This window comes from Chelonoidis abingdonii, chromosome 14 (assembly GCF_003597395.2).
Source record: "Chelonoidis abingdonii isolate Lonesome George chromosome 14, CheloAbing_2.0, whole genome shotgun sequence".
In the NCBI taxonomy this organism is placed as follows: Eukaryota; Metazoa; Chordata; order Testudines; family Testudinidae; genus Chelonoidis; species Chelonoidis abingdonii.
Genome location: NC_133782.1, coordinates 26,945,276 through 26,969,469, shown reverse-complemented (window position 1 = coordinate 26,969,469; position 24,194 = coordinate 26,945,276). Strand labels below are relative to the sequence as shown.

General features: G+C 48.3%; 1 protein-coding gene across 1 annotated transcript in view; it reads right to left on the bottom strand.

The window, feature by feature from the left end:
* The window catches only part of AHCY (adenosylhomocysteinase), a 50,562-nt gene extending 27,072 nt beyond the window's left edge, over nucleotides 1-23,490 (bottom strand). The window contains exons 1-4 of the mRNA XM_032780888.2: nucleotides 23,399-23,490; nucleotides 13,106-13,296; nucleotides 10,342-10,417; nucleotides 5,579-5,731 (exon numbers count right to left, since the gene is read on the bottom strand). Coding sequence (XP_032636779.1) covers nucleotides 5,579-5,731; nucleotides 10,342-10,417; nucleotides 13,106-13,296; nucleotides 23,399-23,426 — 448 coding nt within the window. The 5' untranslated portion in view covers nucleotides 23,427-23,490. The remainder of the gene's footprint in view (nucleotides 1-5,578; nucleotides 5,732-10,341; nucleotides 10,418-13,105; nucleotides 13,297-23,398) is intronic.
* Nucleotides 23,491-24,194: the final 704 nt, after the last annotated feature.

Below are 24,194 nucleotides of genomic sequence, written 5' to 3'. Positions count from 1 at the left end.
AAATTAAGGAAGAACCTAAAACAGCATCCACTAAACATTGAGGGGACTGGAAGACAGTAAATTTATACCACTTTTTGGCTCATTTATATCAGCAAGTTTCACCAGTTTAACTTCAGGTGTTCTTTTCCAATACATCAGTCTTTTCAATCAGCCAAAGGGCTGCATGGACACTTGTTTGGTTTAAACTAGACTTATTTCTAATAAGTTTAAACAGATCAGGAATCGCGATAAGCGAAACCAAAATAAACCACACTAACCAAAATCAGAGCATCTGCACAGCGGTTCACACCAATTTCGCTAAACCAGTTTGGAAAATGACACAAGTTAAACTGGTGTATGCAGAGGCCTTGGACTCTCCCAGGTTCAAATTCAGAGATGATGCACAAGTTAGATCCCCTGGCATCAAACCAGACCCACCTACAGCTGAAATGGAATGAGTAACTCCCGCTCTTTCTATGGATTTCTGGCTGATGTACACCTCGTCTGAAAGACGTCATCTCACTTCATATCTACACCAACGCCAGGTATGAAGTCCTTACACTTTAATCCTGGCATTTCTGTTCCCACACTAGCAAGGCTTTCAGAATCCTGGCTTCTTTCTGTGCTACCCTTATCCTTTCATGTTCCCAGAGGACACACTGATTTAATTGTGGTGTCAGGGAGTTGAAGCATCTGGTGCAGCCTGGAGAGAAAATGGATGTGCAGCAGGGATCTGGAGAGGAGAGATAGGGAGTAGGCAGGAACTGGGGAGGGGAGCAAGTTAGGGCTTGCAGAGTCCTCTGGGGCAGCCTGCCTGTACTCCAAACTCCTCATCCCTGGTCCCACCCCATAGCCTGCACCCCCAGTCAGAGCCCTCCCCCCCGCCCACATCCCAACCCTCTGCCCCAGCCCTGAGCCCACTCCTGCATCCTGAACCCCTCATCCCCGCCTACTCCCACATCCCAACCCTCTGCCACCAGCCCTGAGCCCCCTCCTGCACCCTGAACCCCTCATCGCCAGCTCTACCCTAGAGCCCTCATCCCTGCACCCCACCCTCTGCCCTACCCTGGGCCACCTCGCACACTCTACCATAGACTTACTACAGCTAGTGTCTAATGTCAGTTATGTAAAGTGGTTTAAGCTAGAATGTATTGCAATATTATGATTTTATGAAAACTCTAGTCAAAAGATATAATTATGTTGGGTCACAGGCATCAATAATTTTCTTCAACTGGGTCACGAGGAAAAAAGTTTGAAAACCACTGCTCTGCATAGCTGTACAGAATGGCTAGGACTGAAGCTAGAGGATAACCTGTGCACAGCCCTAAATGCTGCAGTTCTGGCCAGTTTCCTACAAAAAGCCGTTGGAGTTTGCTCTCAAGTTCAGGTGGGACCTTTTCCTCCTTTGCAGGATGATTTAGACCCAGTGTATCAATTACTGCACATTTTAATCAACGTGCCCATCACCGTGTTCTCTATATTAATGTGGCCTCTAGGTATTTATTGTCTCCATCTCCGCTAATACATTCTCAGACCCAAAGAGCAGCTGCAGCAGACTTACAGGTTACATCTTTTAGTAAGGCTGGTATTTCTAACTTTCACAAGTTTCCCAGTCATCTGTAACCTCCTACCCAATTCTTAATGTACCAAGTACCTCTGTTACACTACTCAATAGGCTCCTTCTCCCAGCAAAGATCCGCCCCCCTCTCCAGATGGCAGCATATTTACACCTGAGCTAAACGACATGGAAGCCCTCCATTAAGGTTAAGACTTACTGCCCACCTCTCCAATGGTTAACTGAGCTCTTACACAACTGACTAAACATAGAAGAGATAATAGGTTTCCCTCACAACATTGTCATAAAAATGCAATTTAAACTCAAAAAACACCTTCCTGAGCGCTTAAGATTGGAAGGGCTTGACTGTTTCCCCTTTTGTATATTTCTTCACCAAGGCATATGTCTCTCCTTTCAGAACAGCCACCTGGCCCTCAAGGGAGGCATCACAATGCCATCCTTCCTTGAATTGCTTCATGAAGTTTATTCCTTCTCATGTGTGTTCCGTTACTGGATGGGTTTTACTCATTCCATTTTAAGGGTAGATTAAATTGTTCAGATTAACATTCAGCTAGTGGCTTGAAGGCCATGTTGACCTCTAACTGCACCACTGATGAGTGCAAGCAAATTACCTGCAGGGAGATTCTCTGGGAATGCCTATGTGTCTTTGACAGCAAATGCTGCAGCACTAACCCCGCTAAAACTTGTTATTGATGAGCTAGAGAGTCTCCTCTCCAGCTGCTGGTGACCCGAGGCCATCAGGTCTGAACTGTGTGTTCTGTGCTCACATTGCTTTTAATTAAAGCCAGGAGAGGACAATCCTCTCTTGGAATTCAGTTTAAGGCTTCCAGCACTAGGAAGAGTTCTGCCCAACCCCAGCCTACCCTTATGAGCAGCAGTCACTTGTTGATACCCTTAACGTCAGTGGCCATCACTTTGGACAACAGATGTCTGTTAAACACTCGCACCTTCCCCTTTCCCAGGGAGAAGAACGAGAGGTAGGTCCTAGCAGATAGCAGTGCCAAAGGGGGCATGTCACATCATGTCCCTTCTCTTCCTCAAAAGAAGATCAGCCCTCACAATAACGCACACACGCTATAGGGCCCATCTGCAGGAGGCAGAAGTGCTCTGCTGATGAATGAGAGGGAACTATCCCCCAAAAAGCAAGAGCACCCTACAAAGAGATTGCACCCATGCTTCCTCCGTAAGTCCAGGTGTCCTTTTGACCCTTTCATTTCTACAGGTCACCCAGACTTATTTACATTTGGGCTTTTGTTCTCCACCTGATTCATTCTCTTCCCCAGGTCAGAATGGCATTGTTTGCACTGAGACATGGCACTACCTCTGCAGTTCTTTTAGCCAACTCCTCCACATCTTTCTGTGGCTCCTCCGGTGAAGCAGTCATGACTGGCCTCCAACACTCTCCTTTCATCCTTGGAGGCTGACACAGATATCTCCATTGAGGAAAGAAGGGGCTTATATAACCAATCATAGGATTGGCCAGACCAGACCATACTACTGGCCCATCTACTCCAATATTGGATCTCTCATGGCAGCCAGCACCAGATGATTCAGAGGAAGGTGCAAGAAATCCCATAGTAAAAGGACTTCCCAGTGGGGAAAGTTTCTTGCTAAACATCTTCAGTTTGCAAGTGGCTTAAGCTCTGACGGCAGATGCATCAGAGCTACTTCGGCCTCAGCCCTAAGACGACAAGTCTGACAGGAGGACAGAGGTCTACAATATGAGTCTTGCTCCTTCTTAGGGTCCCTGCATGTGGAAATGATTTATCTGGAAGCAATAAATCACATTAAGAATCATTGCCCTTCATGTCAGATATGGCACAGAAGTACCGATGCATGACCTGTACAGGCAGTGCCTTGCTCTGTCTTGCGGAGACCTCAAAACAGCAGCACAAGCCCCTCTTTTCATGATTTGGGGGAGAGTGGGGAAGGGGGAGAGGAAGGGGATGTTTCATGCAGCTCCCACTGAATGTCCTACAGCAGTAAAGAGGTTAAGTGCAGATTTCTGTTCTGGGAAGTGAGTTCAAGGCACCTAATGCTGAGTCAATGTACACCTTCCAGGAAAGCTCTCCTACTGTTTAGTCCAATGCTCCCTGAAGGAGAATGGCCACAGACCAACCCCATTAGTTTCTCCACAGAGACCAATCTTTGGTTAGTGAGCACTGACCTGCTATCAGGAGCAGAGCTGGTACAGCGGGTTACTGCAGAAGTCTCACCTCTGAGGACCATGACAAAGGGAAATGAATTGAATGGTCTCAGTTTAGCCCCCAAGGAACACTTCTCCACAAACCAAAGGCAACAGAGCATTTGGCACAATGGGCAGGTTTCTAAGAGGCAGAGGATGGAACGGCAGGGGTGCTCCAGCTCAGGATGAGGTTTATGAGCAGAACTGTCGGAGGGGCTCTCTGGATTGAGATAGCTCCGGGTGTTGCACGTACAGAGTAGCTGTGTTTGCATAACTGCAGAGAAGACGCTGACATTTTACTTCCATGGTGCAGTGTTGCCAGTCTGTCATTTCGATGAGCACTAAATTCACTGGTCAGATAAGCCTCGTTCGGTGGTTATGAGTCATTAGCTACCCCCCGCATTAGCGCCACCCATGCTAATCTATCATTTCTATGGCATTAATGCGATGACCTGCTCTGTCAGTTTGATTCTTCACTACATGATTTCGATCACTATGGAATTCACCAGTCCTTTTGACTGTTGACATTAATAGAGTGAGAGCCTGTCCCCTGTACATTACATCTTGCAGAAAACTGATTTCAGCATCTTTCTCTGAAGAAAAGCTTCAGGTGGTCACGGCTTCATGCAGTGACCCCAAACAGAGGCAGCAGAGAATGTATTAAAGTGAAAAAAAAGCCCACAACTGCAGGCAGCAACTGCTAGATATAGGGGGGAAGGGGAGGGTGCCTGAACAGTGGGCTATGTGATGGGAGGTACTCCCCATGCTGGTTCAGAGAGGGCGGAATTCAGCCAGCTGGGTCCAGTCAGCCGATTAAGCAGCAAATGAGGGTGATAAAAGCTGTGTGGAGGGAGCTTATTAGGAGGTATCCCACCCGTGAAGGAAGAAGAGGGGCCTATATAAAGCCCAGGAGCTCAGAGCAGAAAGGGGCTGGAAAAGTCTGCAGTCACTCCCTGGGAGAAGAGAGGAGTGTCTGGAGGTTGCAGAGACAGTCACTCCCAAGGAGTGTGCTAAGAGGCTGGCAGACCTGGGCAGGGAGTGCTACATGGTAAGGAAAGGTCTCAGGGAAAAGCAGTAAGGTCTAGAAAGGAGCAGACCTTAGCTCCCAACTAGAGGGTCCCTGAGCCAGAACCTGGAGTAGACAGTGGGCCTAGGCTCCCCTGCCAGTCAATGAGGACGTGGCACCATGGGACAGAGAGGGGGAAGACTGCCTAGGACCGAGGAAGTGGCAATGAAGCAGTGAATGGGAACACTGCTCAAGATTGCTGAAGAATGACTGATACCCAGGAAGGGGAAAACACATATAGTGAACTGCCTCTTTGTGACCTGGCTGGAGGGCCAAGTCACAAAGAGGAAGCTGCAGCTCATGGAGCGAGAGAGGGGCTGCAGCTGGACTGAGAAGGATGCAGAGACGGTGTGCAACCATGGGAAGGGACGTCGACCTAGCAAAGCCAATCCCCAGAATGGTTAGAAGGGGGCACCACACTGCCGCTGAGTTGAGCACTCTGTCATAAGCTAGAGGTCAGCACCACCGAAAGCTCCTATGACAGGTACCCATTGTCATTTCCCACTCCCAGTGATAGGGCCACAGGGAAAGGGGGACAATACAGAGCAGAGCTGAAAACAGAAATGTGTGTCAATAAGAGGCTAAAGTCCTGAATAACCTTTAAACAGTTTAACAGGCTAGATCAGAGCCTATTGGCACATATCTGTCCTGCCCAACTTGGAGCCAGAGATTCCCACTGAAATGGAAACAGTCTTATTGTCTGGATGGTGTAGAGTCAAATGTGATGTTTTTCTCCTTTACAACATCTAATCATAACACAGGGCATAGTTACCTTTCAGGAGCTGTGGGTGTTTGGTATGAACCAGGTTGGTAAGGTCCCCACCATCATCTAAAATCATGTTCAGCGGCTGCCCATCCTTGAAATAGAGGGTCTGCTCGATGCACCACAAGTATTCCTCGTCGGTCTCCCCTTTCCAGGCAAACACTACACCACAATAAACAGAAAGCGTAATTAGTCGGGTCTCTTTCACAAGCATGTGTGTCCATACTAGAGTGTATAAATCAGATCTTCATCAGCAGCACTCAGTACCAGAGCCAAATGGTACAGGTTGCCCTAGTAGTCAAGAGCAATCCAGTCTGGAGGCAGTGATAAGAAATTACTGTGTTTGCAGCTGAAAATGGAAGAATGTCTTAGAGCGAGCAGGATAGAACTAGCTTTGCCTCAGGTTTCAGGACACAAAATTATGGGACCTTGGCCAGAGCTTGCCAGACACTACTTAGCAAAAGCAAATATGACAGAAAAACAAAGCTGTACAGACTCTCGACCCATTCTCCATCTTCTCCCGATTTCAGACCCACTAATCGCTCCCGCTCCTTCCTAGGCATTTGTGCACTTGGCCTCATACCTCACTAGGTACCCCAGGCATTCAGCTATTGAAGAGGCACATCCAGTAATGTTTACGTCTCCTGCCACAGGACATGTAATACATTGCAAACTCATGCGCTCTTCTTTGTTCAGTACAGGCAGGCAAGTCCAGCTCGCTACCTCTCCTTCCGCAGATACACTCAGCGAAGCCACATGTGAGGTGCCATGTATCTATACCCCTTGGGGTCAGGTAGGTTCAATATGCAAAGCACAAGCTAGAAAACCCGAAGAGGGACTTGAACCCACAAAGAAAGAAAATTCAAAGTGGAAGCCGAGCAGTGAGGCCAGCACCCCATCCTTAACTCGCTCTCTGGCAATGAGATTCAACTTCCCGAGATGAAACTGGAGGAGGAGGGGCCATTTCAACCTTGGAGACTCTGACCATGGCATGAGTGACATCATATGCCAGAAAACCGGACCATGCCTCCTGATTGGTGCGCCTCCTGTCTGAATTCCTTGGCATACAAGGACAGGACAAATTAAAGAGAAGGACTAGACAGTTTTAAATTGCCACAAACAAAAAAATCCTATCTTAGAAGCCTGACCCCAAATGGCCCATGGGAGTTTCATGGTAACAGGCATTACAGCAGGAATGAAAGAGAATCCCTTCACAAAGGGAGGTAGAAAATGGATTTGGCCATTATTACAGCCTGGTCTCATACCAGGGAAAGTGTGTCTTACTAATCTATTACAGTTCTTTGAAGGGGTCCACAAACATGTGGATAAGGGGGATCCAGTGGACATAGTGTACTTAGATTTCCAGAAAGCCTTTGACAAGGTCCCTCACCTAAGGCTCTTACATAAATTAAGCTGGGATAAAAGGGAAGGTCCTTTCATGGATTGAGAACTGGTTAAAAGACAGGGAACAAAGGGTATGAATTAATGGTAAATTCTCAGAATGGAGAGAGGTAACTAGTGGTGTTCCCCAAGGGTCAGTCCTAGGACCAATTCCTATTTCAATTTATTCATAAATTGATCCTGGGAGAAAGAGGTAAACAGTGAAGTGGTAGCAGTGGTAGTTTGCAGATGATACTAAACTACTCAGATATAAGACCAAAGCAGATTGTGAAAACTTCAAAAAATTCTCACAAATAAGTTGGAATTGCGGCAACAAAATACCAAATGAAAATTTAATGTGGAAAATGTAAAGTATGACATGGGGAAAAAATAACCCCAACTTGATACATACATATGATGGGGGCTTAAATTAGCTAAACAACGATGTCAGGAAAGAATCTTGGCGCATCGTGGATAGTTCTCTGAAGATGTCCAGCACAGCGCAGGAGAGGCGTTCAAAAAAAGCAAACAGGGATGTTAGGAATCATGAATAGCGGCGAGAGAGAATAAGACGAGATATATTATGCCCTTATATAAATCCTTAGGGATGCCCACATTCGAATACTGTTACAGAGTGGTCTCCTCACCTCAAAAAAGATATTCTAGCACTAGAAAAAGTTCAAGAAAAGGGAACTAAAATATTCAGGGTTTGGAGAGGGTCCCCATATGAGGAAAGATTTAGAGAGGCAGTAGGCCTCTTCAGCTTTGGAAAAGAGGAGACTAAGGGCGATATGATAGGAGGTATATAAAAATCATGGTGATAGGAGAAAGTGGATAATAAAAATTATTTACTATTCCCATTAATACGAAGAAACTAGGGGTCACCAAATGAAATTAATAGGCCCAGCAGGTTTAAACAAATAAAAGGAAGTTTTCTTCTTCACACAGGCACACAGTCAACGTGGGTAACTCCTTACCTAAGGAGGTTAACTGGGGACTATAACAATGTTAAAAGGAACTGGATAAATTGATGGTGGCTAAGTCCATAAAATGGCTATTAGCCAGGAAGGTAAGAATTGGTGTCCCTAGCCTCTGTTCATCAGAGGATGGAGATGGATGGCAGGAGAGAGATCACTTGATCATTGCTTGTTAGCTTCACTCCCTCTGGGGCACCTGGCATTGGCCACTGTTGTAGACAGATACTGGGCTAGATGGACCTTTGGTCTGACCCGGTATGGTCGTTCTTATGTTCACGGAACTACTGGCATGCACAGCCATGAGACAGTTGTCAGCCAAAAATTGTACAAACTCCAGAATTCTGTGACTTCCCTGTCACACACAAGAATGCCACTATTACGAAAAACACAAATGTTAGAGGACAGTCAAACTGCTTTTGTTTAGTTCATTTCTCAGGCCTGGTCTCCACTACAGACCTGTATCGGCATAACTATGTCACTCAGGGGTGTGAAAAATCCACATTCCCGAGCGATGTAGTTATACTTACCTAACCCCTTGTGTAGACAGCATTATGTCAGTGGGAAAGGTTCTCGGAGACGTGGATTAACTACACCAATGGAAGAGCTCTCTCCCATCAGCTTAGTCTCTTCATTAAAAGCACTTTAGTGGCAGTGCAGCTGTGCCGATGCAGTGTTTTAAGAGTAGACTCGCCCTCATTGGGGGATTTAAATCTGGCCCTTAAACATCATTTCCCCTGGGGACAAAGCAATCATAAGGGCAGATGATCAGCAAGCCTTTGCTGCAAGGTGCCAACATATTCAGAGGATCTGAAAGACTTTATAAAGGTGAAATATCACCCCCACTTTAGAGATAGGAAATAGGCACAGGGCGCTTACGCGACTTGTCTTACATGCTGCAGCAAGTCATTGGTGGAGCTGGGAAGAGAACCCAGTAATCCTGCTTCCCACTGCTCTGCTCTAGCCACTAGAAAATGCTCCTCTGTTTGATCAACAACACTGGCTGCATTGCCCTTTTCATCACCACCACAGTCTGTGTGAAGAGCTGCTGATAAATCACATTTCTGAAAAACACTGAACCGAAACAATTCTGCTTATATGGTACTTTCTTTTTTAATATTTTACTACTAAAGGCAGTTGCATAATTATAGGCTCCACGTTCCTCTAGAGCTCAGGTCCTGTTGCTTCTCCTCCTTAGCAAAGCCTTCATCAGCTGTCTGTGAGACACAGTCACTTCAACAAGAACCTATTGTGACCTCAACCAATTAGGTTCACAGGTAGGAAATAAGCATCAGGAATGGATGAATATTTAATGAGTGTCTTTCTTGTCTCATTGTTGGAGAAGAAACAGAGGCAGCCACTCCCAACAGATCATTCAGTTTCCCACTGGACATCTGCAATAGGGTGGAGGACAATCCAAGAGGCCAGGGGTGGGAAATAATTTTTGCAGGGGGGCGACTCCGCTAATTTTGGTAAGTCGTCACAGGCCACACATTAATGGGGGGGTGCGAAACGCTTGAGATTGTAGTATCAACCGCTGCTCTTCCACGAAAGAAGAAAGGTTACTTAAAGCAAGGACAACTCCAAAGCCTGATAAGCCTTGGTCACACTAAGGTGTCTTCAGAGCACGTGTTTATATTGATACAAGAACTTTCAGCGTCTATCACCTTCCAACCTACAGCAGCATCAAAACAGCAGAGTTTAGCTGCTAAAGAGCTTTGGGGATGGTAGTCTACAACACTGCAGGCATAGCTTTGGGCTCAACACATATCAAATGCTGCCATTGCAGCCAACCGGAAAGACCACTTCATTGAATATTTTGGGGCCAGCATGTTCCCTTTAGCCAGTTAGCCCTGGGTCTGCTGTAAAGCCCCATACACCCCACTCCATGAACACCATATGCAGCCTTCATTTTTATCATCTCTGACAGTTTAATCACCTTAGGGTTTGTCTACACTGCAGCTGGGAGTGATCCTCCCAACTCGGATAGACAGGCTCACCTGAGCACTGCTTGAACTAGCACTAGTGTGTGGATGTTGCAGCTCTGGGTGGGCTTCAGAGCCTGACCTGCTGTCTGAGCCACAACCTCCATGCTGCTATTTTTAGTGCACTCGCTTCAGCTGAGCTACCCAAGCTTGCTCTCAGCTGCGGTATAGACAGCCTTAGTGAACAGAATAAAGAAAGCTGGTAACCTAGATCCTTGAGCTTGTATTGCAGAATCAGTCATTCTCAAAGTACATGGATTGCTGTCAGACACAACCCAGCTTAGATTAAATTTCCTGTGGTGTAACAGACACTGCTTCAGAGGGTTATTTCTATCCTGGAATTTATTTTTAGAGCTTGATTTGCACATACTTTGATTAACTAAAACAGGCAGCCTAATCCACTTAGAGTCAAATGAGACCACAGAGGACTTACCAGGAATACCGGCTTTAGCAATGGCAGCAGCAGCATGGTCCTGAGTGGAGAAAATGTTGCAGCTTGACCACTGTACCTGGAACATAACCCAAGAGTAATTTTACTTGTTGAGCAAACTCCCTAAACAGGCAAAATAAAAGCAGTCTTTGTTCTAGTTCTAGGCACTAAATGAAGAGGAGCTAGGAGCGGGGAGGAGAGTAAGTCAGCCCAAATTCCTGCCTCATTCAGAACATCTGCAGAGGTTCCTGGAGAGACGAGGCAACTAACTAGGACCACTAAAAAAATCACTCAAGGTAGAAGAGCCAGGCTGTTTTAATGTAGGTTCCTTTTCTCAGTGATCAAAACCCACAATGCATCACATGATCAAACCCTACTACACGTGAGAGATTCCGTTGGACACACATTCCACTGCATATACTAAGTTTAGACAGGGCCTTACTAAATTCACAGAGGTGAAAAATGTGTCACAGACATCGAATCTGGCCTTTCCCATGAAATCTGAACTTTTGTGTAATTTTACCCTATACTGTGCTACAGGGTGAAAGTATACAGAAGTACAGTGTTTCTCAAACTGGGGGTCCTCACCCAAAAGGGATTGCAAGGCTATTGTGTGTGGGAGAGGGGGAGGGGGTTCATAGCATTGCCACCCTTACTTCTGCATGACCTTCAAAGCTGGGCAGCTGGAGAGTGGCAGCTGCTGGCTGGACGCCCAGCTCTCGGAAGGCACTGCCACCACCAACAGCAATGCAGAAGAACGGGTGGCATGGTATGGTGTATTGCCACCCTTACTTCTGTGTTGCTGCTGGTGGCGGTGCTGTTTTCAGAGCTGCGTGTCCGGACAGCTGCTCTCCAGCCACCCAGCTATGAAGGCAGCACAGAAGCAAGGGTAGCAATACCACAACCCTCCTCTTTGGTCGAGACTCCCAGTTTGAGAAATGCTGATGGAAGGACTTTACATGTTTATATTTTGCTGTTTTTAAATACATATTCTCGCTTTGTTACTGCACTGTGAAATTGAAGATTTAAATATCTGAAACCATGAAATTGAAGTTTTTAAAAAATTCTATGACCAGGAAATTTACAAAAATGGACCGTGAGCTTGGGAGGGACCTAGTTACAGATATTCACAAAATGCAGACTAGAGCAAGGTACTAGAAGTTTAGGTAAAGTACAAAGTGGATACATCTGGAACAGATTTTCAAGGAGCGCCTGTTGTGTTGAGCACAAAACAAGGCACACGCAGAAACTTGGAACAGCCAAAAATGCAGCTGAAATGCCATGTGCAACTGAAGAGTTTAAAATGTTGCTCACCTAGCTCTTCTCTGTGCTTTTCCTGCTGGCCTAACTGCTTTCCACACACAAATCTCGTAACTAGGTTCAGGCGCCTAGAAGAGTACCATAACGTAGCGAGGATGCACTGAACAGAGTGTTTGTGTGCTTATTTTAATGCGCCAACCTATTCTAGAATCTCTTTTGCATAATGGAGACACAGAAGCTATTGCTGAAAGGGCTGTTTGCTTGTATTCTTATTGCCCTCCCTAACAAGCACAGTGGCGGGTTTCTGCATGCTTATTCAAACTAATTAGCTCGTTAAGGGAAGCAATCAGTCAATTCTTACACAGGTAGTCCCATTAAAGTCACTGGAATGACCCAAGCAAGTAAAGGCTGCAGTATTAACCCTTAAGCGTCTCCATATTCGTGCCTACACAGCAGCTATCTGCCCCGGAACACAAGCACTCAGATGCACATGTGTAGGTGGTATGTATGCACCACTTTTATGCACGTAATTGGAAGCATCTTGGAAAATATGGCTCATTTTCTTTCATCAAAGAGTCAGTTCACCCAGCCTCCTCCTCGCTGTCCTCTAAACTCACTCCAAATTTGTCAACATCTTCCTGGTATTGAGGGACCCACAACCCAAGCATGATATTCCAGGTGTCTCCAGTGGGTATGTTAACACTTGGAGAAAAACTCTTACAAATAGTCTTTACAATTATGCACCCTTTGCAACCGGGGGGGGAGAGAATCACAACACACTTCTGTTGGAAGTACTTGTATGGTCCCTGTTACCATGGCATCAGCTGCTCAGAATCGAGAATGTATCTTCAACTCCCCATTGATGGAAGGGGAAGGGCTCTTATCTCCATTTTACAGATGGGGAAACTGAAGCACACAGAAACCAAGTGACCTGCTCAAGGTCAAACACAGAATTCAACCTAGGCTTCCAGAATCCCAACCTAGCAGTGTAAACAGTGGACTCTCCTTTGCTCCCCAGCACTGTTGTGCCCAGTTTGAAAGCCAAAGGCTGCACTCAGATGGATTCAGAAACTTGTTTTGCTGATCAGCAAGCAGCATGGACTAATTTTTAATGCAGATTCATCTGCTTTGGAGGCAGCCACTTGAGGTTCTGATAACAGTGCTGGGTGTTATGGCTCAGGACCTGGATCTGACAGCGGCCTTTGGCCTCACTCTCCATGGTGGGGACATGACTGCTCTTATACCAGAATGGGTTACTGCGACCATGAGCACCTCCACCTGGCTAAAATGGGCACTGGCATTAGGACTCTAAAGGAGAAAGGCAATGCTTCTGAAGGGAAACAGAAGATGCACTTCATCCGTTTGCAAATAGCAGCGTAGTCTCCTCAGAATGGACTGCAGCTGTTTGCTAAGATTCCCCGGTGTATTTACATAAAACAAAACCAATATTCATACCACCATGTTATCTAAAGGCATACTGAAGAGGGAACCAGAGATATTACTTTACCTCAGCACCCAGAGCCACCAGAGTATGTATCAGAACTGCGGTCTGCACAGTCATGTGAAGGCAGCCTGCGATACGCGCTCCTTTCAGTGGCTTCGATGCTGCGTACATCTCCCGCATCTTCATCAGCCCTGGCATCTCATTCTCCGCGATCTCGATGGCCTTGCGACCCCATTCTGCTAGGCTGATGTCAGCTGCAACAGAGGGATGACAGGTGGTTACGTTGTGGCTCGAATGCACAAAGCCAGAGTATCCACTCACTTGCAGGTTGGCATTGGCTGAAACTGCTATGGAGCCATCAAGCGGGACATGAAGTAGCAGCTGAGAGAGAGGAGGCCCAGCCCCCCCTTCAGCTCCTCAAGTCTTTGCATAGTGTAGTGTTTGTGCATCGAAGCCTCTTTAGCGAAGTTTTAAAACCCTCACTTTCAAATGTACCTAAAGCCAAGCACTTAAGCCCCTTATCTATGCATGTAAATTAGAAGCAACAATTTTCAATATTACCAACCCTTTTCACTTACAAGCTTGCCTGTAAGCACTTGCATTCACAAATTTCAGCCTACGTATCTAGAACTGTGTGCACAGATTTATTTTCAGAGCATAAAGATGTGTGTGTGTAAGAATACTTCATGCACTGAAGCCAAACGAGTTGAAAAGGGCTCAGTTCCGCATCCCTGGCAGCTGTTATGAACAACTTCCTCACTCAAGAAAAAGAAGAAGAAGATCAAGCCTAGGCAGGATTACTAGACCCTTTGATTCAAAAGGATCATTTTCCAAGTCCTACAACAACAAAAAAATGAGTAATTTACTCAACTGTGCAAAGAAATTTTACACTAGAGAGAACTCATAGAAGTTGGGGACATGAGTTCTTCTGCCCTAAGTCCATGGGGTAGAGAACAGGGCTCAAAAAACAGAGCTCTGGTGCCAATCTTGCCTACGGAGGCAATTCTCACCATAACCAATCACTTCAACGGGTTATTCCTATGTGCTTTGCATTGCTGGCCTATACAGAGTATCGCCTGCCACCTGGTTATCCAGTTACCTGGCTTTGTCAGGCTCTCAAGGAGCTCTTCATGACACTCCTTAGTTTCAAGTCTTGATTAATTTAAAGAATTTTGTGTCATCAGCAACTTGCCACTTCTCTTCCTCCTTCAGTTAGTTAATATACACAGATTCCTAGACTAAGGCCAGAAGGGACCATCGTGATCACCTAATCCAGAAGTTCTCTCAACAAATTTTTTGATGGCCTCAGAGTCCAAACTTAACTTTGTTTTTCCTAAATAAATATGCATGTATACACATCCAAATAATTGTAATTTATTTATGTAGGGTAGGTTTTTTGCAGAGTCAATAAAAATAATGCTGTGAAAAGTGATATTTGTTTGTTAATGTCACTTTTCACAGCACACTTAGTAGCTAGCTGGGAGGCTGTGATAAGTGATACAGTACTTGTCACAGCCTCCCAGCTAGCTACTAAGTGTGCTGTGGAAAGTTATACTTTCATGTTCCTTAATATCATTTTTCTCAGCAAGCCCCAGGACAAATTAAGCCCTGGATGGGGTGGGGGGAGAAAGGCGGGGGAGGCAGCAGGGGCCTGGGGTGATGGATGTGGGGCCTTGGGGAGGCAGTAGGGGCCAACACCTGCTACCGCATGGCTGGTGTCAGGGGGCCACATGGCTGGAGCTGGGGATCAACGCCTGCTACAGCGTTCTCAGAACCCCAGGCCAGAGTCGGGCAGCTGGAGCCAGAGGTCAGCACCAGAGGCCAGCTCCTGCCACTGGAGCTTGGTATTGGAGCCAGGGGCCAGCGCTGGCCGCTTGAGCCAGGAGTCTGTGCCCAAACCCCCTCAGCCAGACTCTTGAAGTCCCCCCACTGGAGTCTGCCGCCAAACCACCCTAGGGCTGAAGCCTGAGCCACACTGCCCACTTCACCCAAGGTGGGTCAAGAACGTGCCCTGCTCCTGCAGCATTGTGCCCCACCCAGGAGCAACAGGGAGGAAGGAGGAGAGGCCGATGTTCTCCCTCCCTCCCTCCAACCCCCCATCACAGCCCAGGAAGCTGTCCCAGACACATCTGAAAAACGCTAACTACTCTGACTTCTTGTATTCACACAGGCCAGAGAGCATTTTACCCAATAATTCCTGAATTAAGTCCACAACTTCTACTTGTGCTAAAGCCTACGCTGTGGGCCTCTGACCGCGGCCATTACTGACTGCTTGGGAGTGGAGAAACGCCAGGGGGAATTAAGCCCAGGTGATTAAAGCCAGTTGAGGGCCTGTTTTATGGGGACTCTGACCAGACAGTAAAAGCTCAGGAGAGATTTCTGAACAAGTGTGACAGATGAGAGACTGGCAGCTTGGAGGTCAGTCACCATCTTCTGGTTCTCTTTGTACAAGGTCTAGCACAATGGGGTCCTGGTCCATGATATGGGCTTGCAGGTGCTATGATAACACAAGTGACAGTTGATTTCAGTCAGGCTGAGACGCAAAACTGCTGACAGAAACAGCACTTGGGTTGGCTTCCACTAAACCACCACAGCAGGTTGGAAATGCTGGTTTGTTCTTTTCATATTCGTAGATCCCAAAGCCAGAAGAGACCATTGTGATCATCTGACATCCTATATAACACAGGCCAGAGAACTTACCCACATCATTCCTAGAGCCCATCTTTTAGAAAAACATGTCTAGCTGGTAGCTGGTTTCAATGCGGGTCGGTCCTGGGGCCGGTTTTGTTCAATATCTTCATTAATGATCTGGAGGATGGCAAGGACTGCACTCTCAGCAAGTTTGCAGATGATTCTAAACTGGGAGTAGTGGTAGATACACTGCAGGGTAGCGATAGGATACAGAGGGACCTAGACAAATTAGAGAATTGGGCCAAAAGAAACCTGATGAGGTTCAACAAGGACAAGTGCAGAGTCCTGCACTTAGGACGGATGAGGTTGTTGCACTGGTAGAGAGGCGAAGGACTACGAGGGAGCTGACCCGACCAGTTAAGGGAGAGGCACCCCGGATTAAACTAGCAGCACCAAGCCCTAGAGCTCGAGTGACTGGACCACCAGGAGGGCCCAGGTGGAAAAAGAGAGGGGCTGAAGGCCCACCAGAGGCCACAAAGAGTCAGAGCACTGAGGGAGAAGAGGATCATGATGTTAGATTGCCCAAACCAAGAGACTGGGGAATGCCTAGGGCTTCATACAGATGTTATGCCTGCGGGGAGTGGGGACATATAGCTGCAGTGTCCCAATGCTGAGGAACCGATGCAGTGTAACCTGGGGAACTGGGCAGATCCATGCTCCCTAATCTACCTTGTGGGTGTCTCACTAAGCCCACATATGTACACCAGAACAGTAAAGCTAAATGGGGTAGAGACCACAGCACTGGTTGATTCAGGAAGTGTTATCACGCTTGTCTCGGGAAGCTCGTCACGTGTAGTCAGCTGCTGCGGGCTAAGCGTACGGGGATAACATGGGACTGTCCATGGGATAGTTGGTTATTACCCAACCATCCCAGTAAAACTTGAGATTCAGGGGAACACTACTCAGGTAGCAGCAGGTGTAGTCCCTAAACTCCCATACCCAATGCTCATAGGGAGGGACTTCCCAGGGTTTGGAAACTTACTCCCAGTAGGAGGATTGGCGGAAAAGGGGAACCCTGAAGTTAGTGAGGCCTCCACAGTAGACTGTTAACCCCCAGTCTTCTCTGAAAGATCCCCAGATTTATTTTCCATTCCCAGACAGGGTAGAAAGTCGAAAAGGTGAAAGGAGGGAGGCTAAAGCCTTGGGAACCCGAATACTGACTCAAAGCCGAGGGTCGCTCTCGTAGGGGGAACCGAGCAGCTGAAAAGGGGCCACCCAGAGGGAGAAGCACACGAGTCTGACCCACACCTAACGCTTCTGAACCAGTAGAGCTGGACAGAGACTGGGCCCCTAGATCTTGGGATAGTTAGCCCCGGGAGAGGAATTTGGACAGGACAGCGCGAAGACCAAGGCGTATGACACATTAGGAAGGACGGTGATCTGAAGTATGGGCCCTGTGTGAGGGAACCAGGGGACCAGGCCCTACTTTCATAATGAAGAAGATCCTTATAGCGGGTTGCAGTACGGCACGAGGTACAGGTCCTAGTATCAAACCGAATGCTGTATTAAGTCTGCTGTGACTTGTTGGGAGCATTTGGGGGTAAGAAGACGCCGGTTCTACGATGGTTCTTCTGGCCTGTGTACATGAGGGAGTACTGTGTTCCGCCCAGGTCAGCTCACAACGTCGCCAGTGGGCCCCCACCTGTATATGCCTCACCGGTTAATATTCCATGATAGGAGGTCCCGCTTGTGAGCATAGCCAGTGTAGACCAGTGAGACTCTGAGGAAGACGGTCAGGTGCAACAATATTGTTTTGACTATGCTATTGCTACGAAGCTCGCTCCCCTGCGGAACACAACCTCTAAAACGATAGCCAAAGAGCTGGTGGGATCTTTGCCGAGTGGGCTAGACAAAGGGAATATTAAAGACCAAGGACCCATTATTCAAAACTAATGAAGGACCTCTGTACGCTGTCCATAACATACCTGAGAACTTCAGATCTCCATCGCAGCACTGATGATTGTGAAAGGTTTAACAACCCTCAGGCTATGATAAGGAGAGTGGTAAGTTGGACGGGAAGATTGGACACCCTACTACCCTACCTTATGTTCGCTATCCGGGAGTACCTCAGCCTCAACTGGTTTTCCCTTCAAGTAATTAGTACGGGTGTCACCCCCATGGATACTAGATATCGCCAAAGAGATTTGGGAAGAGGAACCCAATGAGGGGAGAAATATAATAGAACATGTAATACAGATGCGAGACCAGATAGCCCGACTCACCCCTATTGTATGGGAACATTTGGAAAAGGCCCAGGAGGCTCAGAGAACCCATTACAATCGCCAGGCAAAAGTCCGACAGTTCCATGGCAGAAAGCAAGCTTCTGGCCCAATGGCAGGGGCCCTATGAGGTGGTTGAACCCATGGGGGAAGTAACCTACAAGGTGCAGCAGCCAGGACGCTGAAAACAAGAACAAATTTATCACATCAACCCCTTCTGAAACCCTGGCACGCACAAGAGGCGAGCATAACTGTCCAAAAACACCTAACGGAGGAAAACAAGGCTTCCAAACAGATGACAGTATCTCCCGATTTAACACCAGACCAGAAGAATGAGGTGTCTGAGGTGATCTTCCGGAACCAAGATGTGTTCAACAAAACTGGGTCGAACAACCGAGACATATCACCACATCATCATGAACCCTGGGGCCAGAATAACAATGAGGCCCTATTGAGTGCCAGCGGCCAAGAGGGAGGAAATAAAAGCATTAGTCAAAAAGATGCTGGAGTTGGGGATCATTGAAGAATCCCACAGTCAGTGGTCCAGCCCAATCGTGCTGGTGCCCAAACCTGATGGCACCACAAGATTTTGCAATGACTTCTGGCGACTAAACGAAGAATCCCAATTCAACACGTACCCCATACCTCGCATAGATGAGCTTGTGGACTATCTGGGTAATGCCCTAGGCTTGACAAAGGGGTGCTGGCAGATTCCCCTTGCGGAAGACGCAAAGGAAAAGACTGCGTTCTCTACACCAGAGGGTCTTTTTCAATATACTGTCCTCCCTTTTGGACTACATGGGGCCCCAGCTACTTTCCAGCGCCTCATGGACAAGCTATTACGCCCACATAATAGTTATGCTGCTGCCTACTTGGATGATGTGGTCATTCATACCCTAGACTGGGAAACTCACCTAGAGAAGGTGGAGGCAGTCCTTGATACCTTCAGGCGAGCTGGCCTTACAGCAAACCCTGCCAAGTGCGCTGTAGGGTTTACGGAGGCCAGTATGTGCTACATTGTTGGAAAAAGGTCTGATGAAACACTCAAGTGTGAACAAGTTGGAAGCCATCCAAAATTGGCCCCGACAACACATGCAGGAACAAGCCTGGGTAATTCTTAGGTGTAGTGGGGTATTACGACGACATTTAATCCTCCACTTGCCACTAGGCAAACCCCGACAGACCTAGTGAAAGACCGTGGATCGGATCTGGTGAGAATGGTCTGAAGCAAGCAGAGAAGCTTCACGACCTATGGACGGTCTCGCAGAACCCTGTGCTGATAGCCTGATTTCACCAAGGATTATCCGCAGACGGATGCATCGGAAGTAGGGTTGGGGGGTCCGTTCTATCATAGACTGGTCGGGAGGAGGACACCCAATCTCTACCATCCATAGGAAACTCATTCCGAGGAAAAAAATATGTAGTGGTAGAGAGAGTTGCGTCGCCTAAAATGGGCCATAGGAAGCATTGCGCACTATTGCTCAGGTGCAGATTGTTCCTCGTGACCGACCATGTCCCCTTCATGGATGCAGCAGAACAAGGAAGAAGAACACAAGGTGATCCAGGTGGTTCTTTATCCTTCCAACTTTTCAGTTCCTGTGTGCAACATCAGAGCATGGAGCCGTCACGGCAATGCTGATGGGCTTGTCATGTGTGACGTTTGCAGCTTTGGGAGCCAGACACCTTGTGTGAGCGGAGGGGAGGGGGAGGGGGGGGAAATGTGACAAGAACTGACCAGTGGGGTACAGAAGTCTGTAGAGGGCAATATACTGGTCACTGGATTGAGTAAGTTTCTTTCCTGAAGTGACCAGAGGCAGTGGTCTGCACCCAGAGTAATTCAGGAACCTGCCTAGAACAATTAAGGGTGATCAGACTGATTTAGAACACCTGCAGCTCAATCCAAGGCAGGCTAATCAGGGCACTGGGTTAAAAGGAGCTCAACTCCAGTCAGTTGAGGAGCGTTCAGAGGAGAGGATAAAGAAGTCGTGTGAGGAGCTGGAGCAAGCGCACAAGGAGCTAGAGCGAGAGAGGGTGTGCTGCTGGAGGACTAAGGACTACCAAGCGTATCAAACCAAGAAGGAAGGTTCTGTGGTGAGGATAAAGAAGGTGTTTGGAGGAGCAAGTAGCCCAGGAGCTGTAGCTGTCATGTAGCTGTTACAGGAGGCACTATAGACATGCTTACAATCACAGGGCCCTGGGCTGGAACCCCGGAGTAGAGGGTGGCGCCCAGGTTCCCTAAAACCTCGCCAACTTCTGATCAGAACATGGAGGAGTTATACCCCAGACATGTGGGGGAGATCACTGATGGTGAGCAATCTGCCGGATAAGCGCCATGGCACCCAACCAAGGTAGAGGAGGGAAACTTTGTCACACATACCTGAAATGTTACTGATGTCCCCTCTCTGTTCTTTCTCTTGTTCCATACTAAAGAAATCCGTTTTTTCAAATTTCCATCCAGGTCATCTTTCCAGACCTTTCAATCATTCTTTTGTTGCCTCTCTCTGGACTTTTTCAATTGTCCACATCTTTCCTGAAAAGTGTGACTGCCCAATTGGACACAATATTCCAGCTGAGCCGTATCAGGCCAGTAGGGTGCAAGATACTTCTGTGTCTTGTATACAATCCCAGAAATGATGTTGCAAACAACAAACAGCATTACACTCGTTGACTCATATTTAGCTGTGGTCCCACATGACTCCCAGATCTCTTTGCACTTAACTCCTTCATAGGCAGTTATTACGCCCTATTTGTATATATTCGAACTGATTATTCACTAAAGAAAAACTCTGCCATTTGTTCTTATTGAATTTTATCCTGTTTACCTTCAGCCATATTCCAGTTTTGTCCAATCATTTTGAACGTGTAATCCTAGCCTCTTAGGAGCACGGGGTGGGGCAAATGTTTTGGATTGAGGCCATAATCTGAATATAGAATTGTTATGGAGAGGCATTAATGCTCACAAATTGGAGTTGTGATGTAGGAGGGGATAGAAGTCAGCTGGGGGCAGGTTCTGGAGGTGGGCGTGGGGCTAGAGAGAGGCGTTGGGGGTGCACGAGGGTGCTCTGGGCTGAGATCAAGGTGTTTGGAAGGCGAGAGGAGGATCAGGGCTGGGGTAGGGGCACAGAGGGACGCTCAGGGGTGCAGGCTCTGGGCAGCACTTACCTCAAGCACCTCCTGGAAGCAGTAGCATGTCCCCTTTCCAGCTCCTACATGGAAGCATGGCCAGACGGCTCTGCTGCGCACTGCCCCATCCACAAGCACCGCCCCTGCAGCTCCCATTGGCCACCGTTTCCGGACAATGGGAGCTGCAAGAGCAGCACTTGGGGCAGGAGCAGCTTGCAGCATGGAGCTCCTGGACTGCCCCTACACAAAGGAGCCAGAGGGGGGCCATGCTGCTGCTTCTGGGAGCCACGCAGAGCAACCCTCGACCCCACTCCCCAGCAGGAGCTCTAGGGCTGGATAAAAATGGCCGGTGGGCCATTGTTTGCCCACCCCTGCTTTAGAGCATTTGTAACCTCTCCCAAATAGATTGAGCTCCTCGAGTCTATGCCGATATGGAATGTGTTCCAGTCCTTTAATCACTCTTGCAGCTCTTCTCTGATTTATCAACATCCTTCTTGAATTGTGGACACCAGAACTGGACACAGTATTTCAGTAACACCAGTGCCAAACAATATACCTCAAGATACTTAATTATTTTCTCACTCTTCCTGGTATTTATACCATTTCCACTCCTTTACCTATTTCTAAAAGATGCAAAAGTCAGCACATACCTCTCCTGTGGTGTAGCAACAATTGTGTTAAAAAAACTTCCATTCCAGTTCATAACATCACATTCTGTCTTGTTAAAATGGCCCTTTCACTTTCAGCTGTGGGTGCTTTACTTCATGTCCCATCCTAAACTGCTTCTGACTTCCACCCCAGAATGATTGCTGTGCAAAGGTGATAAAACAGTGTGCTGCATTTATTAAAGCCATCTGGCCTCCTTCAGGACGAAAGGCACTTGAGACTTGTAGAGAATCTCATTCTTCACAGAGGAATGCCAAAGCCACATCATTTCCCTAACGTTTGGATCCAAGGCGGCGGGGGGGAAGGGGGTGTCAGACATGACTCTAACCTTATATGTTAGGACCACAGCTGCTGCCATTCTTCAGTTCCTTCTGAGCTACCACACAACCACCTTCCTCTCTTGCTGATTTCATGCAATTAGCTGTGCTAGAACAATTTGTACAGTGGGGGTGCTGACCACTACTGAAACAAAGTGTAAACCCTGTATATGATGGATTGGCCTGCTAAACCCAGGGTTGTGAGTTCAATCCTTGAGGGGGCCATTTAGGGAACTGGGGTAAAACTCTGTCTAGGGATTGGTCCTGTTTTGAGGAAGGGGGGTGGACTAGATGACCTTTTGAGGTCCCTTCCAAACCCTGATATGCTATGATTTTCTATGAACCCAGGGGGTGCAGCAGTACCCCTAATTCCAGTACTTCTGCATGTAATTCAGTAAGTTATGGGCAAATCTCGCCTATCCCCACTCTTCTTACCCTCCCCTGCTAGCCTGTCCCAGCCTCCCTCACGCAGCAGCCCGCCGCAGCTTTCCCAGGAAGCGAGCAAGACACGCAAAAAGAAACCCTCCAACATGCCTAGTAAGAGGTAGTCGCTGTGTGGCCCGCGCGCGGCCAGGTGCACCCTGGGAACTGTAGTTTTTTCGAGGCCAGCCGGACACCAGGCAGCGCGGGGGAGAACTGCAAGTCCCACGAGCCGCCCGGCGCGCCAGGAGGCACGTTGCGCCTGCTCCGCTGCTCCACGCGGATCGGTCCGGTCACCGCCCGCCGAAGAAGCGCGCGCTTCGGGACAAGAGGCGGACTGGGGGCTGGCTGCGGAGCGCTCTACTGTCTGTGAAAAGGCCCCACCCCACACCTGCAGGGGGGCTGGGGGGTGTGTGTGTGCAAAGCGACGGGCCTCCCTTACCTGCAGGGGCCAACGGGGAGGTGCAAAGAGGGAGCCGGGGAGGTGAGGGTGCAAAGCGAGAGGCCTCGAGCCGCAAGGGGCTAATGGGAGGGGGGGTTACAAAGTGAAGGGTCTCCCCTAGCTGCAAGCGGCCAATGGGGGGTGCAAAGCTAGGCGCCTCACCTATCTGCGGGGGGGGGGGGTGCAAAGCAAGGGGCCTCACCTATCTGCAAGGGGCGAAAGGGGGGTGCAAAGCGAGGGGCTTCCCCCGGCTACAAGGGAGAGAAGAGCAAAGAGAAGCGCCGTTTTCAGAGCTAGCGCCACGTTTCCCCCGGATGCAAGGAACTGACACGGGGGCGAAGGACACTGCTAAATCCCTTCCCTTGCCACCGAATCGCTGCTATGCAGCGCGGGACTCTGCCCCCGGCGGCACCGGTTTTCATGGCCCAGCGGGGCGCGGATCGGGCCTAGCGCAGGCTCAGGGAAACCCCCCACTTACCGACTTTGTAAGGCAGCTTGTCTGACATGCTGAGGCTCCGGCTTTGCAGACAGCGAGGGCAGGGCCTGGGGGGAGTAACAGGACAGGAGGAGGCGGTGGCTGCCAACAGTGGCTTTAAATAGACTCGCCTCCTGCTGCATATGCATGAGGCTGCCGATGCCCATGTAGGGCAGGCGGTGCCCGCCCCGTGCTCAGCCCGCTCAGGTTGTGTAAGGGGTGGTGGTGCTGCCGTACAAGCGTCAGGTGTTTCAGGTAAGGGGGGATGGGACTGAAAGTCCCTGACCCCTGATTGAGTGCCATGTTGCCAGATCCTGAAATCACTGGATCTTCACTAGGGTGGCCAGATGGCTCGATTTTATAGGGACAGTCCCGATTTGGGGGTCTTATTCTTATTTAGGCTCCTACTACCCCCACCCTGACCTGATTTTTCACATTTGCTGTCTGGTCACCCTAATCTCCATCCAGATGTACGGGGAGTGATCAAATTATCGGAGGGACCCTTACGAGGTATGGGAGCGGCCTGCCTTTCCTCTGGTGACCCCGTTACTTGCCATTACTGTTTACATTAAAGCGATTCACTTGACAGAACTCGCTCCACACACACTTTCCCCCCGTAAGTTCAGCACTGTTGCCAAAATTAGCTCCCCTTGCAGGAGCGGGGCCCTCAGGGAGATAGGAATAAATTAAGCTCCTGCATAAGTGACTACAGGAGCAGGGTCTTACAGCCAGATTTTTAGTTCTAGCTATCTACAGGGCCGGTGCAACCATTTAAGCAACCTAGGCGGTCGCCTAGGGC